The sequence below is a fragment of the Panthera tigris genome, chromosome B2 (assembly GCF_018350195.1).
Source record: "Panthera tigris isolate Pti1 chromosome B2, P.tigris_Pti1_mat1.1, whole genome shotgun sequence".
Classification (NCBI taxonomy): Eukaryota; Metazoa; Chordata; class Mammalia; order Carnivora; family Felidae; genus Panthera; species Panthera tigris.
The window spans coordinates 143275617-143293601 of NC_056664.1; the positions used below are offsets into that span (position 1 = coordinate 143275617).

General features: G+C 45.6%; 1 protein-coding gene across 1 annotated transcript in view; it reads left to right on the forward strand.

Moving 5' to 3' along the window:
* Positions 1–17471, forward strand: part of SLC22A3 (solute carrier family 22 member 3) — a 93221-nt gene extending 75750 nt beyond the window's left edge. Inside the window, exons 8-11 of the mRNA XM_042987467.1 lie at positions 8624–8732; positions 9491–9603; positions 13108–13207; positions 15902–17471. Of these exons, the coding sequence (XP_042843401.1) occupies positions 8624–8732; positions 9491–9603; positions 13108–13207; positions 15902–15962 (383 nt within the window). The 3' untranslated portion in view covers positions 15963–17471. The remainder of the gene's footprint in view (positions 1–8623; positions 8733–9490; positions 9604–13107; positions 13208–15901) is intronic.
* The last annotated feature ends 514 nt before the right edge of the window (positions 17472–17985 follow it).

Here is a 17985-nt window from a genome sequence, read left to right on the forward strand (position 1 = left end):
TGAGCTTCTGCCATATCACTGGCCCCATGCAAAGCACCAGGGTTACAAAAGGAGGAAAGGAAGACACTTCTGACTTCCAAAGGTTCACAACCTAGTAAGAGATATAGATACCTTATTTTTGAAATTTTTTTCTTACAAGTTTTTATTCATATTCCAGTTAGTTAACGTACAGTGTAATAATCGCTCCAAGGGTAGAATTTAGTGATTCATCACTTACATGCAACACCCAGTGCTCGTCACAACAAGTGCACTCCTGGGGCGCTTGGGTGGCTCAGTCAGTAGAGCATCCGACTTCAGCTCATGTCATGATCTCGCAGTTTGTGGGTTCGAGCCCCACATTGAGCTCTGTGCTGACAGCTCGGAGCCTGGAGTCCGTTTTGCATTCTGTGTCTCCTTCTCTCTCTGCCCCTCCCCTGCTCACGCTCTTTCTCTCTCTCTCTCTTAAAAATAAATTTAAAAATTAAAAAAAAATTTTAAAAAGCAAATGCCCTCCCTAATACCCATCACCCATTGAATCCATCCAACCACCTGCCTACCTCCCCTCCGGCAACCCTCATATTGTTCTCTGTAGTTAAGAGTCTGTTTGTTCTTTGCCTCTCTTTCCCCCCACGTTCATGTCTTACGTTTCTTAAATTGCACATGAGTGAAATCATGTGGTTTTTGTCTTTCTGACTGGCTGATTTCATTTAGCATAATACTCTCCAGCTCCTTCCACATGGTTGCATTTAAAATGGCAAGGTTTCATTCTTTTTATGACTGGTAGTATCTCATTGCATATCTATACGATATGTTCTTTATCCATTCATCATCAGTCAATGGACATTTGGGGTCTTTCCATAACTTGGCTCTTGCTGATAAAGCTGCTGTAAACACCGAGGTGCATGTTGGAATATAGACACTTTAATGCTTTCACAACTCACTATAATACATGAAATAATGGAATTATTTACAGTTGACCTTTGACACAACGGTGGGGGCGCTGACTCCCTGCATGGTTGAAAATCTGAATATGACTTTTGACTCCCCCGAAACTTAACTGCTAATAGCCTTCTGTTGACCGGAAGCCTTACCAACAACAAAACAGTCAGTTAACACATATTTTGTATGCTATATGTGTTATATTCTGTATTCGTAAAATCAAGTAAGCTAGAAAAAAGAAAATGTTATTAAGAAACTCATAAGGAAAAGAAAATACAGTTACAGTACAGCACTGTGAAAAGTGTCTGCTTGTGGGTGGACCCACGCAGTTTAAACCTGTTGATCCAGAGCCAACAATACAAGATTTAGAAAAATAAATCTCTCTGAAGGCTCTGACTGATTAAAAAAATAGACGCAAGCAGTGATATGCATGGAGTAGTCAGGAAAAGCTTCCGGAGGCGAGAACTCGGCACATACGAAGGAAAAGAAACGTACTGGACAGGGGCACCTGGCTCGCTCAGTCAGAAGAGCATGCGACTCTTGACCGCAGGGTCACGAGTTCGTACACATTGGGTGTAGAGATTACTAAAAAAATAAATAAGCTTAAAAAAAGAAGAGAAAGGAAAGGTAGTGGACAGAAGGGAAGGGTAGTAGAGATTGTCCACAGTAGGGCAGAGCTCTCAGAAGTATGAGCCATCTTCGGGAGTCCTGGGACCACACGTTCTCTGTTATTGCTGGAACATGCACGAAAAGGGGCCGAGGATACCTGCCACCAGCAGTGACTGGCCTCCCTGGCCGTGCCAGGAACTTGGGCATGGTCCTGCGAGCTTCCTGCTCGCCGCATCAGGTTGCATCTCTCCAGTGAGGAGAGAGATGCCGAGAGCAGGAGTTAAGGTTGTGGCAGGCGGCCCGGGGGACACAGGGTGATTTCAGGGAGAAGCCAGAGTTCGTGGGGGGGCCCGAGACCAGTGCACGCTGAGGAGGTGGCGGGTGACCCCAAGTGCACCATTAACACAACCCGCGTTATCTCTGCCACAGGACACAGCAGACGCAGGACAGGGAAGCCTTTCAAAGCCCCACGGAATGCGTAGGAATTAGAGCAAGTTGGTTCTTTCCATGTTCCGGGGTATGTGGGGTGGGGGATACTGAGAGGGCTGATTCTCTGGGAGCCCTTTTGTCGGCCCCAAAGAGTCTGTCTTTTCTTTTGAGAATCACTTGAGGGTCAAGAAAGAAGCTCCAGTATTGTGGAAGTGAAAATAGACATTTACAGATGAGTTTGTTAATTATATGAAGGTTTATGAAGTCCCCAAACCCTATTTAAATAAAATTACAGAAATGCCCCCCTTCAGACTAGAAAATTAAGATGTAAAGTCTTCTGGGGCGCCTGGGTGGCTCAGTCGGTTAAGCGTCTGACTTTGGCTCAGGTCGTGATCTCACAGCTGGTGAGTTCAAGCTCCATGTCGGGCTGTGTGCTGACAGCTCGGAGCCTGGAGCCTGCTTCGGATTCTGTGTCTCCCTCTCTCTGCCCTCCCCCACTCACATTCTGTCTCTCTCTGTCTCTTAAAAATAAACAAACATTAAAAAAAATTTTTTTTAAAGATGTAAAGTCTTCCGGTTGGAATGGTTGATGATAAACAGAACTGTTTATTTATACTGATCTCATTTTTGATGAGTCTACCAGATTCCTAGGGCTATAGTAACAAAGCACCACATCCCGGGTGGCTTGAAACAACAGAAACGTATTCTCTCACAGTCTCGGACACTGGAAATCTGAAATCCCAGTGTGGGCAGGCCCACACTCTCTCTGAAGGCTCTGGGTGAGAATCCTTCCCTGCCTCCTCCTAATTTCCGGCAGTTGCCAGGAATCTTGGGTGTTGCTTGACATCATTCCAGTGTCCACCTCCACCCTCGTATGACTTTCTCTTCTTTATGTCATCTGCAAAGATCCATATAGAAATACAGTCACATTCTAGGTTCTGGGTGGACATGAACTCTAGGGGACACTATTCAACCCACTACACTGGATTCAAGCATTCTAACAGCTGAGGAATCTGTATAACTCATATTGGTCAATACATGTCTATTTAGTATCTTTTTTTTAAATGTTTATTTATTTCTGAGACAGAGAGAGACAGCATGAGTGGCAGAGGGGCAGAGAGAGAGGGAGACACAGAATCCAAAGCAGGCTTCAGGCTCCGAGCTGTCAGCACAGAGCCCGACACGGGGCTCAAACTCACAGACCATGAGATCATGACCTGAGCCTAAGCCAGATGCTCAACCGACTGAGCCACCCAGACGCCCCTATTTGGTATCTATTAATTGCCACCACTAAATTAGGAGTGGGAACAGAGCCTGAACAAGATAGACGTAGCTCTTATCCTTGTGAACAATGCACAATTGAACTAGAAGGGGGACGAATGGGGAACATTGGAGACCTCACTGTTGTTTCCCTTTTTGACACTGTATCATTTTGGATTTAGTTCCCTAGAGCGAAGTCTTCTGTCCTCATCGCACATGGAATAGGAATTAAGTATTTATTGCATATGAAATTAGGAAGGTGTGGAGAAAGGTTAATGACTTACAGGTGGCCCATCATTTCGTGATACAATCTTTCCCTGGAAAATTCTCTCTGGCCCCGGACTGATTGGGCTCATTTTGATGGGTGCTGCATCCCGCACGATCTCAGAAAGCATTCTAAGCCATATGTCCACACCAACGTTGGAGGAACTAAATGTGTGGGAACGGAGCTATTTTGTAGAGAGCACTCATAAATTGAAAACTATAAGGCAAAGAATAGACTTTTCTGTCTGGTCTGATCCGTCTTATTTTGAAGACATAATTTCCCAATTTCAGCCTTAGAATTGTTCTCATCAGGACTGAAAAACAATTGCTTTTATTCTGGACACATCTGATGTGTACATTCACAGATTCAGCTGCTTTTATAAAAGCCTACATCGGCCATGATTGACAAGAATAGGTTCAAGCCCCAATGCTCCTTGTGAGCACCAAATTTTAACAGAGGTTCCTCGCTGGAGTTGGCAGCCCTAACTTCTACTTAAGGGAGGTTTTGGACCTGGTTACTTGGGCTGCTGGATTAACATTAGAAAGACTCTTCCTCTCAGTCGTTCTTGACGTCATGAACAGGAGGAGGGCCCCTGCACTGAATGCTGATTAGCCTTTTAGAGGAATCAGCTCTAAAATTATCTCTTAGAGAACAATTTAACTGGCTTTGCCTCCACTGAGCACAACTTTTCATGGTCTAAAGAATGACATTCTGGAAAAAGAAAGTCTTTCTGGCTGTCTCTTCACTTAAGGCACTCTGCTTTTGACCCAAATTTCTGAACTCTAATTGAAGTCTGAGAACTAGGTTTTCTTTATCCGTAGCTGTCTGCATCTTTCATTTGGGTTTGTTTAGGATGGGTACAAACCTAGCCCTTTTGGTAAGTAGTCTTTTTGAAAGGAGAATTCTGCCTTTTATTTCTCTTGAAGTGAGGAGTAAGCCAATACATCTTAATTTACATATCTCTATTACAAATTTTCACTACCGTTTTATTTCAGAACTCCAAGCAGATGGTACAGAGATGTAAAATAGTGTTCATTTAAAATCCTGCATATCCTTTCTTCAAAAATTGAGGCATTATTCTCAGTAATCTCCAGTCCCTTGACCAAATAAACGTCTATTCAGAGGGACCATCTTTCTCTGTGTTCTCAGGACTCCACGGAGCCTAGTTCCAGCGTCACTCCTCATTTTTAAGTTGTCTTGTGTGTTTTCTTGTCACTGTTCCTGAAAGGTGCCTGTTGCCTCTCTGAGACGAACTTCGAGTATTCCTGCGATGGATGATCAGAAGTTTCTGTTTGCATACGTAACATCCACACATCATTTACACTTCCTGACAAATCGCTTTCACTTCACTTTTAAGTTCACGAACAGTGCAGTGCCCTTGGGACTTCTGTTTTATTACACGTTTCACCGAAATCTCTAGCTCGGGGTGGTTAGATAGTGGCCTCTGCTGCTCGGAACGAACTGAGAGTCTTTCGGGGTAAAGTCAGCATGTAGGAGAAACCATGTCTCCCCAAGGGTGGCCGCTTGACAGCATTTTCTCAACATACCGCTGAATTGACTTGTTATCTGTCTGTATTCACTGAGCTAACCACGTGTTGCGTGTGTGTGCGTGTGTGTGTGTGTTCGGTTTCCTGGGTTTCGTGTGGTTCTTTCTGGCAAACGGTGATAGCCTCACTCATAAACTTAAATTGTCATGAAAGTTATCAGCGGGACTCACTTGTAGAGTAGTCTTGATTCAGTAGGAAAAAAACCCCTCTAACTTAAGAATTTAACCTGGATAATCAAGTCATTTCCACGGTAGCCGGCGACATTCTTTGCAGCCCGAGAACAGCGAGAGGTTGCCCGGTCGGGCTGGGACCCAGGGAATCTGGGCAAGGGCTCCCACTTTCCGTTCCCTGGCCCCTGGCGCTGTACCACCTGCTCATTGAAGGCTGGGGTGGAATGCATTTCCTAGTCCCCCTCTCTGGCCTTCATGAAGAGGCAAGGCCTAAATAAAACACATGTTTACCACTGCTCTGTGCCAGGGCACATGGCAGCCCAGCACATCAGCACAATCCTGATACTCCTCACCCCCTGATGTAACTGTTAGCGTGAGAGCTACAGGTGTCCTCATCTGGGAAAAACGTCAAGTACACCAGGACGTCCTCGGCCAGTTTGCGGTCAAAATGTAGTAACCCGGAGCCTCCCAGCAGTGATCTGGATTCTTAAACCGTCTTTCTCTGTGCTTGCCGTCCTAGGCAATGGTTTTATTTGGTCGGTTTTAGCTTTGTTGTTGTTGCTGTTGTCGTTGACTATTCTTGTAGAGAAGACCAGTAAATCTACCAAGCTCAATTCTTTTCTTTCATCCTCCGCCTCCACACCTGCTTTTCTACTAAAAAAATCATGTGCTCGGGAATGAGCATTAATCCTTCTAGGAGACAAGAGGACCATTTAGTACTGAGTGAGCATGAATGAATATGAATATAAAAGGGAAGAATTTCATTTTCAAAGATGGAGGTCAGGATGTCCTTAGCTTTGCTTGGGAGAACAGATATGTGCTTGTCCATCAGTCACATATCTCAGACCCATGTCCACTAAGGACGGATGGCATAAGTCGCACAACTCTTTGTGTGTGTGTGTGTGTGTGTGTGTGTGAATCTTGCTAATCATTCTTTTTTTAACATTTTTAAAATTTATATCCAAGTTAGTTAGCATATAGTGCAACAATGATTTCAGGAGTAGATTCCTTAGTGCCCCTTATCCATTTAGCCCATCCCCCCTCCCACACCCCCTCCAGTAACCCTCTATTTGTCCTCCATATTTAAGAGTCTCTTATGTTTTGTCCCCCTCCCTGTTTTTATATTTTTGCTTCCCTTCCCTTATGTTCATCTGTTTTGTCTCTTAAAGTCCTCATATGAGTGAGGTCATACAATATTTGTCTTTCTCTGACTTATTAATTTCACTTATAATATAATACCCTCTAGTTCCATCCACATAGCTGCAGATGGCAAGATTTCATTCTTTTTGATTGCCAAGTAATACTCCATTGTGTGTGTGTGTGTGTGTGTGTGTGTGTGTGTATACATATATACCACATTTTCTTTCTCCATTCATCCATTGATGGACATTTGGGCTCTTTCCATACTTTGGTTATTGTTGATAGTGCTGCTGTAAACATGGGGGTGCACGTGCCCCTTCAAAACAGCATACCTGTATCCTTTGGATAAATACCTAGTGGTGCAATTATTGGGTCATAGGGTAGTTCTATTTTTAATTTTTTGAGGAACCTCTATACTGTTTTCCAAAGCGGCTGCACCAGTTTGCATTCCCACCAACAGTGCAAAAGAGATCCTCTATCTCCGCATCCTCGTCAACATCTGTTGTTGCCTGAGTTGTTAACATTAGCCATTCTGACAGGTGTCAGATGGTATCTCATCGTGGTTTTGATTTGCATTTCCCTGATGATGAGTGATGTGGAGCATTTTTTCATGTGTCGGTTGGCCATCTGGATGTCTTCTTTGGAGAAGTGTCTATTCATGTCTTTTGCCCATTTCTTCACTGGATTATTTGTTTTTTGGGATGTTGAATTTGATAAGTTCTTTATAGATTTTAGGTACTGACCCTTTATCTGATATGTCATTTGCAAATATCTTCTCCCATTCCGTCAGTTGCCTTTAAGTTTTACTGATTGTTTCCTTCTCTGTGCAGAAGCTTTTTATTTTTTGAGTTCCCAATAGTTCATTTTTGCTTTTGTTTCCCTTGCCTCTGGAGATGGGTTGAGTAAGAAGTTGCTGCGGCCAAGGTCGAAGAGGTTTTTTTCCTGCTTTCTCCTCGAGGATTTTGATGGCTTCCTGTCTTACGTTTAGGTCTTTCATCCATTTTGAGTTTACTTTTGTATCTGGTGTAGGAAAGTGGCTCAGGTTCATTTTTCTGCATGTCGTTGTCCAGTTTTCGCAGCACCATTTGCTGAAGAGACTGTCTTTATTCCATTGGATATTCTTTCTTGCTTTGTCAAAGATTAGTTGGCCATACATTTGTGGGTCCATTTCTGGGTTCTCTATTCTGTTCCATTGATCTGAGTGTCTGTTTTTGTGCAACTCTTAAGAAATTTAGAGCACTGACTTTTTAGGGCAAAGATGGTTTACTCCTTCTTCTCTTAAAACTCAAAAGAAATAAAACATTTAATGAAGAACTTTGAGCTTTTTCTCCTAGTTACTTTGGAGGATAGGAGAATTTCCTCATATAACCAGTGCAGCCCCTAGAACAGTTCATTTTTAAATGAATGAACCAACTGATTTTTAAGAATCTGGCCTCTTCTAGATGATTTCTTGGGGAAGTAGCAAGATTGGGGATGGGGAAGACAATAAGAAACATACACCCTACCAATAACACAAGGCATAGATCTTCCCTTCCGAAGGTTCCAGTCCCCAAGCCTTTGCTACCCTCTAGAAAGCAACATTGGCTTCACATCCAGATTCTTTCTGGCCTGCTTGGAGCAGGTGTTCTGTGTGTTGTCACTAAGGGGTGGGAACAGAGAGAGGGCAAACGGGCAATAGGCTGTGGTAACGGTTCTCAAGGGCCCAAGTGAAGACCACCTTCCAGAAGGCCAGGGCACGCAGGCCCTCTAGGATGGCAGTGCCGGGAACACTGTTTTCAATACAGTGGCTGCTTAACAAATGGTTCTTGAATTGTATTTCCATCATCTAACCCTGCTCAGAAAGGCAACTAGCACACTAAATATGAGCTATCATCCTGGTGGTTGTCGCTGCTAAAATTTGGTTACAATATGGGGCACCTGGGTGGCTTAGCCGGTTAGGCGTCCAACTTCCACTCAGGTCATGGTCTCACAGTTCGGGAGTTCGAGCCCCACATCGGGCTCTGGGCTGACAGCTCAGAGCCTGGAGCCTGTTTTGGATTCTGTGTCTCCCTCTTTCTCTGCCCCTCCCCTGCTCATGCTCTGTCTCTCTCTCTCTCTCTCTCTCAAAAATAAATAAACACTTAAAAATAAATTTGGCTACAATATTAGAAGATATCTGTCATTTGTGCTTAAAATTAGCAAAGACTTAGGGCTGGGAGAACACTAAACAAATGCCTTTTGTTGTTTTGTGATATTTCATTGAAAGCAAACCCCTAACTCTGCCCTTCCACATTTTCTATTTTCAGGAATACCGTGGTTGAGAACCACAGTGGCTACCCTGGGAAGACTAGGGATTACCATGGCCTTTGAAATTGTTTATTTGGTAAATTCAGAATTGTACCCAACAACATTACGGTAATTCCAACCTACATGTCCTGGTTTCTCCTAAGTGATTCTGCAGCCAAATGTTTTCACCTAAAACCCATGAAACAGTTTTCTTAACTTGATGATATATTAGCCCGGGCTGGAGGCAGCCAGTAAAGAAGATCCACTTTGAGCTATAGCTGCTTTCTGCATTGCTACCTTCCGCATCTCTTGACAGAAACATTTCTCGTATCAGTATCTTTATACACAGCGGTGGTTTTGTGGGATCAGAAAATCTGGGTAGCGTACTTGCTTAGAGGTGGGTCAAAACTGTGCTCGTCGGCATCACCCCGTTTAAAGGCTACGGCCTCTGTTCTGACCACATTCCACGTCTGGCAGCTGTGAGTGATTGAGGAAGGACAGAGTGAAACAGCGTGCGTGGGCTGCACGTTGGCCTCCTTTCCTGGGGGAGTATTCACGGGCCTTCCTTACTGTCAAGTGAGGGTGCCGAGGTGATCCCTGAGCACTGCGGCGTGGGCTGGGCGGTGAGCCTCCGGTGAGAGAATGATTTCCACCGGCGCTGTAGACCGCCTCGCTCTCCGGTGACTCGGCGTTTGCCCGGATGTGAAATGGGGCAGAATGGAAACGGCGTGCTTCGAAATAGGAGAGGAGGTCGTGGTTCTCAAAGTCGAAAGCTACAGAAACGGAAAATATTACTAAGATTGCTTTGCTGCCTGTGTATCTGAACGTTTCCCTTATCCTGACTACATTAAATATTTTTGTCTCTAAAACAATGTTTTACTCTACAGAAACTTCGGAGTTTCTCTCTGCTCGGGTTTATGTGATTTTGGGGGAATCATAGCCCCATTTCTGCTCTTCCGGCTGGCGGCCATTTGGTTAGAACTACCTCTTATCATCTTTGGTAAGAACTCCTTTCATACGTGATTCCTAAATGCTTTCATCTATATTCTTTGTATTTCATCTATAGTGATTACTAGGTTTGCTATTAATGAGATCATTCAATTTTTTTATGACAATTGCTTGAGTTTTGAGTGGCCAAACCGATTATAGTCCTATGGGAAACCTAAATGATTTTAATTTATTTTATATAAAAGTGTCGTGATGAGCCATTAGCTTTCTTTGCTTAAGTTCTGAGTTACATTCCAGTACTACAAAACTCTTGAAATTGGGGGACCACACGACTAATTTTCAGGGGACCAATTTGGACCTTCCGGCTGTTTCGGAATAAGCCTACAAACTAATTAGATTTTTAAATGTTCGATACCTATTAGATATCGTATCTTCGTTTGCTCTGACGTGAAGCAGGCTGTGCGTGGAACCCCTTGCCCATGTACTGTAAGCTCTGCGATGGCTCTCAAGTTCATGCCCTCCTTCCAACTCCAGTTTCCGCAGGCCTCCTGAGGGGCCAGAAGCAAGGCATAGGGGCTGGGGGCTTAGGGTGATTCAGTCCAGTGCTTCTCAAGTGTTGTGCTCACCTTTCTGCCTGTGTCTCGTCCCTGCCTCTACTCTCTTCAGCAAGAAAGCCCACAGGCTGGCCCCCTTCCCACCTACCTTCCCTCCACCTCCACGTCCTCACTCCTGGTAGAGACTGTGTTCTACTTTGTGCTCAGCAGTTTAACTTGCAATGAAAATATTGAGTCCGTGGGGACATACATCCTGAATGATGCAAAATCCCTACCAGTGCTCGCTAGCTAGGGGCAGGAAAGCTCCTAACTGCGTGACAGCACCCAATTCAAGAAAAGATTACTGCAAATTATTTCATGGGGTCTGATGAACAAGCCCAGTGTTGACTCTGTGGCCAGCATGAAAAAGCAGAGAGTGCCTCTGTTCAACCAAGACCAAATGGTCTGGGCTGGGGGTGGGGCGGCAGTCGTTCAAGGTCTGGGCCTGGCTTGCAGCCAAGCGCTGGGAAAGCCGGCCCTGATGCTGTCCTGTCCCCCCTTCCTGCCGAGTCTGGCTGGGGAGAGAGCCACACTTCCTTCCAAACCATCAGTCACAGCACAGTGTGCTAAACACTGAAAGCAGAGGGCGCGGGCAGGCGAGCGCAGGGTAGGGACACCTGACCCGCTGGAGTGGAGGAGGAAGGAGGAGTGCATAGCTGAGATCGGAGAGGAGTAGAAATTACCTACGTGGGAAGCGTGGGCCTGGGCTCCAGGCGGTGGAAGGCCTAGCGGCCAAGGGTGAAGCTGTTGTCTGGGAAGCGGGGAAGTCAAAAGCAGACGCCAGATGTGGGGGGTTGGGGGCGCGGGGAAGGGAGGGGACGCTGGGTGGCAGGCTGGACCAGATCACAGTCATGAAGGGTAGTCCTGGTCCCGCAAAGGTTTGCTCTTTATCCAAACAGCAGTGGAAGCTAGGAGATCTAAGCTGGGATTGACAGTGTTAGGTTTACATATTAGAAGCAGGACTCTGATGTGCAAATGGGTTGGAGGGAGGCCGTGCTGGTGGGGAGCCAGTTCCTCAGGGAAGGGATCATGCCTGGTGGCTGGGGGTTAAGGCCATGACACCAGGAGCACTGGGCACAGAGATTCGAGAAATACGTTAGTAGTAAAACTGGCAAGGGGGCACCTGGGTGGCTCAGTCGGTTATGTGTCTGACTCTTGGTTTGGGGTCAGGTCGTGATCTCATGGTTTGTGAGTTCAAGCCCCACATCGGGCTCTGTGCTGACAGTACAGAGCCTGCTTGGGATTCTCTCCCCCTCTCTCTCTGCCCCTCCTCTACTCGTGCTCTCTCCCTCTCTCTTTCTCTCTCATGATAAATAAACTTAAAAAGAAAGTAAAACTGGCAAGAGGGGTGACTGAGTGGGCTCCCCGGAGGGGCTCCCCAGAGGCAAAGGGAGGGGGGAAGACCGAGCTCCTGGCTGGGAAAAGCGGAGACAGCCAGGCCCTCGTTGAGTGAATGCCAGAGGAGCTGGCCCACGGGACACCAAGGAACCTGTCTGGGTGTGGGTCGCAGCAAATGCCTGCAAGAAAGCCAGTAGCCTTTGGGGCGTGAGAAGAAGCGTGGCCCGGTGACAGAGATCGGGAGGCCATCTGAGTGTAGATAACCACTGACATGGGAGGGTCTGAGACCCCCACCCCAGGAATGGGACCAGGTGAGAGGAAAGGAGGGGGCCCGGGCAAGGCAGAGCCCTGATGAGCGACAAAGCGTCTTGGGTGGCAAAGGGCCTGGAGGCCTCAAGGAGAGGAGGAGGGATGCGAGAGGGATGAAGAGGCCAGAGAGAAGCGGGGCCAGGGGAGGGCAGCGGCTTCACCAGCGGCCGGTGCTGCCGTGGCGCCCGACCGGTGGGCAAGGTGGGTCCGGAGCACGCAGGGCGGACCCCACAGAGAGCGGGCGGGGGGGTGGGGGGGGGGCACAGGACGCCAGCCAGCACCCACCTGCCAAGGCCACCTGTGAAGTTTTCAGGGATTTTTGAGCCCAGGGGTTAGCACAGCCATTGTTCAAACTTCCCTGTATCAAATCTATTAAAAACAGAGGAGATAATTACTCAAACCCCATCACTTCCTAGTTCACGTACATTTCCCTACTCTCTGTGTTCTTCGGGCCTCTTTGGTCTGTCGTGTCCTTATGGGGGAGACGCGACATCACACGTTGTCACCGCCCCTCCCTTCCCACCGCCTGGATCCATGATATCGTGGCAGGACCTAGAGATGCCCGCGGTGGGGGTACTCACACCACGGAAATCGGCAGACGCTGCAAGTCGGCGCTGTATCTTCGGGAGGGCCGGTTGCTAAACATTTACCGGCATATCCATAGGACGTGAAGAGATGTGGGAAATAGGGGAGGATGGTGTTTCAAGAATTTCAGCTCTAAAGAACAGGAAAGGTGGGGACAGCAACCGGAGGATGACGCGAGGTTGGGAGAAGGGTCCCGAAAGAGGAGAGGCTGGCATAGGGTCCGTGCCCCCACCAGCCCGTTGCAGACCTGGAGCCAGAGGGTTCGGCGCACAGTGAGAAGCCCAGAAAGGCCCCAAGAGATGGCCATTGGGCCGAAGTGGGGACGAGTCCAACCGTGTAATGTGACCCAGTAGGGAAGGGGAGGGAGAGGAACCGGTAAAGCGCTTGGTGGGTAAAAGGAAGCTGAGAGGAGTCCTGTGAGAAGCAGGAGGTGAGGTCTTCTCTCTCACTTAGGCGCCCGGTAAGTAACAGCGAAGTGAGCGAATGAACAGGTGTTTGCAAGAGTCCCGGGACGGTGGGACCGCGCAGGGTCCAAGGAAGGAAGAGAACGTTTCGAAGGGTGGCAAAAGAGAACCGGAGAGCTGGGTGGGTAACCAGAGGGCTGCTGCCAGTAAGGGCTGGTTGAGGTTAGTTGGTTAGCTGGTTAAGGTTAAGCTCCAGGGTGAGCAGGGAGGGAGGCCACGGGCCAGCTGTGCGTTCCTCGTGTGCTGTCGCCTTTCTTTATTCCGTAGGTATCCTGGCATCTGTCTGCGGCGGGCTCGTGATGCTGTTGCCTGAAACCAAGGGTATCGCCTTGCCAGAAACAGTGGACGATGTAGAAAAACTTGGCAGGTATCGTATGAAATTCAGTGCACCTTAAATAAAAGCAGCGTTTCAAACTACTAAGGGAAAAAAGGGTGTGGAGAAAATTGAACTCTCATGGGGGGAAATAATATCAATCTGTCATCTCACGTCCTAAGCAGAAGATTCAAAGTTGATTTGGAAGTTTAATATAAAAAAAAGCAAAACTCTGAAAGACTGTATATTATTTTTAAGATGTGGTTATGAAGAGGGAAACATTGCTAAGGTGTTAAAACTCAGAAAAAAAAATCTAAAGGAAGAGAATGGGTCATTTGGCAAAGCAGAAATAAATGTGCATCAGTAGGAAACTGATCGTGAGAATGATAATATATTCATGGTATGGCTTACTATATAGAGATGAAAAGAATTGAGATATATCTGTGTGGAATGACACAGTAAGATCTTTAAGATTGATTACAAAGTGAAAAGTTGCTGAACAATGTGTTTCAGTATTTATTATTTTTTTTTACGTTTATTTATTTTTGAGACAGAGAGAGACAGAGCATGAACGGGGGAGGGTCAGAGAGAGGGAGACACAGAATCCGAAACAGGCTCCGGGCTCCGAGCTGTCAGCACAGAGCCCGACGCGGGGCTCGAACTCACGAACTGTGAGATCATGACCTGAGCCGAAGCCGGCTGCTCAACCGACTGAGCCACCCAGGCGCCCCTGTTTCAGTATTTATTAAAAAATAAAACCAATAGCGAATTCTCTCTGGAGCTAGAAGACAGAAGATGGAAAGAGAGAGAAAGAGATAATGGATGGATGGATGGATGGATGGATGGGTGGGTGGATGGATAAAAATAGATCAATAGAAGATGGAGAAGGAGAAAGAGAGATTAAGTTTTGAAGAAGGCCGTCTAACTGGTGTGTAGGGCAAGTATCTAACCGATACACAAACATGAAGAGTTATATCAAGAAAAATTCACACTACACAAATTCTTTCTAATTTCCTCTGCTGGAAATGTTTCATAATAAAAAGAGGAAGAGAGGATATGAAATATTAGAGTAAAATATTAGAATAGTAAAATATTAGTAAATTAGTAAAATTACTAATTAGTAAATTACTAATTACATTAGTAAATTAGTAATTTACTAATTCGTAAATTAGTAAAATATTAGAATAAAAGATCTAATATAGTAATGTAGACCCTCTTGGGATAGCAATGAATTGGGAAGAAGACTTCACTTTTATACTCTGTAGACTTTTGTTTTTACATGTTTTATTTATTTTTGAGGACAAATAGAGACAGAGCACAAGTGGGGGAGGGGCAGAGAGAGAGGGAGACACAGAATCCGAAGCGGGCTCCAGGCTCCGAGCTGTCAGCACAGAGCCCGACGCGGGGCTCGAACTCACAAACTGTGAGATCATGACCTGAGCCAAAGTCAGACGCCCAACTGACTGAGCCACCCAGGAGCCCCATACACTCTGTAGAACTTTTGTATTATTTGATTAATTTTCTCATTACAACACATGGCCTTGTATTATTTGCATAGTTAAAAAACAATTTAACTGCTGATTTTTAAAAGAAAACCAGTCTTCTAAATAACGGCCTGGAAATTAAGTATGTGGCTCTCTCAACTTAAAAAAAAAAATTTGCGTCAAAAATATTTATAAGAAGACTGAAGTGTTAATAACCTCATGGCAGTTCTTTTCCTCACTTGTAGATTAGGAAGAGATTAGAAGGCGGCATTTTTTAAGTACCAGTGTGATGGATGGTTTCACACATGCCATTTCATTTAATACTCAAAATGATTTTATGCAATTCCAGTTCTTATCCTCACTCATTTCAGTACTAGGAAATCTATGCTTAGAAAGGTTCACAGCTTTGGGGCACCTGGGTGGCTCAGTCGGTTAAGCGTCCGACTTTGGCTCAGGTCAGCAACCATTGCTAAGTGTCTCCTGAGTATGTTACTAAACCTCTACAACTTATACAATGATTTCATTGGATTTTATCGCCCTGTTTCTTGATGCTATTTTGAAACAGAAGATTGATTCATCATCTCAGAAGTTTCCTAAGGAAAGCTCATCAGTGTGTGTAAAATAAAACCATCAGCTCATATCGCAGTAACTGACTTATAACAGTCAGAGAACAGGTGGGCATTTGCCTCGGGAAGTAATCCAAACAGATTCTTACACTTGTTTGGAAATGAAGTGACGGTAATGACTTACTTCTCACCCAAAAGCTCCACCTATCTTTCACCCTTAGAGCAATGATACCTGAAATTTGGAGTGAGGTCGAAGATTCTCTTTGAGATACTGCCATTTTGCAAATCAAAATTAAGAAATTCATAAAAGGTGTTAAACTGTGTGAAATCCTCTTGAGCCTCATACCATCGTAAGGCCCCCGCTTTATCCAAAAGAGAGAAACATTTTGCTAACTGTGTCTTTCTAGACAATTGCTTGGTTTGTATCCGAGTTCAGGGACCAGGTCAGGGTGGGTGGCGTCCTAGTCCTGTCACATGAAGAACTTACATGCAGATTAACCCTGCCTAGGGTCTGAAAGCAGGTTTTAAAAAATGAGCCTGGCGACAGTTTTTTTGTCACCTTTGAATTGGGCTTTTATGAGATGTTACACGTCCGTGTGTTTGATCAAAACCAACTATAATGTTGAGCAAGAAAACTTTGTTGTAGCTTGTTGTATAATAGTTCATAAGGACTTTCTCTTCTCTCCTTGTTTTGTTAGTCCATATTCCTACAAATGTGGCAGGAGAAAGAAAACCCAAGTTTGCAGCTCGCACCTTTGACGCCCCCCTGCCAAAGACAGAAGGAAGGGGCTCTCTAGGTCGATGTCTCTCAAGGAACCGATGTGCCTTGCACACACGTGCGTGTTGTCCATTTTAGCCACATTATGCCGCGCGGCTCCAAGCGTTCGTCATGCTGTACAAAGACATTCAAACTGCCCAGGGTATTTTTATATGATGTCGGATGAATTAGGATTTACGGCGCTCGGGAACTTTCTGGGCGCACAGAGTATGCGGCTGGCTTAGCAAAGAGCCTGTTGCACATACAGCGCCCCCCCCCCGCCCCAGTTTTTGTCTAAAGTTGGGGCAGCGGGTCTGACCCAGTTATAGAGGGACGAGAGAAACCTTCACCAAGTTCTCACGACTGCTTGCTCCATCAAAGATGAAGGACGTGCAAACCAGGGATCGGGGAAAAGTGTCCAGAGTGGGTTCATCAAATCTGATCGACGAATGAAAGCTCCGAGCTGAGCGTTCTGAAGATTCCAGGGAGGATGAAGGTTTGGAGATCCTGCCTGTGAAGAGACTGAATCTGAGGCCCCTGGGCCACGTGGTACTGAGGCTTTCCTTTCTCTTCTTGTTTTGCCCAGTGGAAGCCACTGTAGCATCTGGGCCCGCGGGCGTGCTCGGGCCTTGTTCCGTGATCATGAACAAATCTGTACAATTTGAGGATTTGACCCTATTGTTTTCTTAAATCAGATTTGGGCCTCAGAAGATAGAGCCCCGTACTCAGTTCAGTATTGAACAAAATCCATGGATTCCGACTTCATGGGTCTTAAGATTTTAATCTTGAAGGGATATTTATCTTATATCTTGTGAGTCCAGTTCTACGATGCCGCCCATGGTCAAGGGTGAAAACCATGGACTGTTCTCATTCAACCTTGACACGTTTAACCTGTCTTGGGAAGCAGCTTACATTTTAATTTAAAAGTAAGGTCAATTTATATCCATGTTTAAAAGAATTGGGAGAAGCTTTAGAAGTGATGTCACAGACACTAATAAGGGATTTGATCTTTCTTTTTTTGTTACTGAGACTTTTGAAATGCAGAGCTTAAATACATATCTGTTACCTTTTCCTGCTGTTCTGCTTCGTATGTTATATTCGTGGTATTTCCGATTCAGTATATATCTTATGCAGAAGTTTTTCATGAGTTATTTTGTGTGGACAGACAAAACGAGCACCGAGGAGAATCTTGCCAACAAAGAAGACAATTCTCTGTGAACACATGACAATAGGTATGGGGTGTGGGCTAATTGTAAAATAAGTTTTGTAATCCTCCAGCACAAGAGGACTGAATATGAATGTTTTATTTTCCCGTGAAATAAACACTGCTCTTTGGGGACTTCATGCTGCCATCACCCTGTACTCGTCCACACTCGCAGTTTCGCTGTTTTCGCGCTTCTCTATGCTGGAAGATGACTATTCCTGCCTCGATACTCTCACCTTCGAATTGCATCTTGGGTTGCTATTTTGGTTCCGGTCACAATAAAAAAGTGTTTAATTGTCAAGAACAATCAAGGTTTGTTCTCGGTCTTCCTTTTGCACACGCGTCACTGGGAAACACCGTTCCCGCGTGACAGGACAGGCTGTCTGGGCAGACAATTAGCGATGGAAATTAAGTGCTCTACCTTCAGTCTGCGGTCGTGGATCTTGGTACCATTCCTAGATTCAAATGTAACCCAGAATAGCACGCAGGCTCCCTACGGAGCCTGTATTGTATTGTATTACACTGCCATTGCCCGGTTCCCTTCACCGTGCACAAGTCTCCGCCCGGCGTCCGCTGTGCTCAGCTAACGTCAAGTTGTCAGTAACAGATTTCATCCCCAAGAATAGAATTTGTTCTCATGACTCCCCATACATGCTGCAGCTTTGAAAACATCCATCGCGGTGCCAGAAATAAAGACGTGTGTCAAACCGTCTTTTATAGACATGATAAACATATGGGCGGCTTACTAGGACTTCTCTGCTCTCTTCTCTATGATCTTACAGGCTTCTCTGTCCTTTACGCAACGACTCCTTATGAGAAAG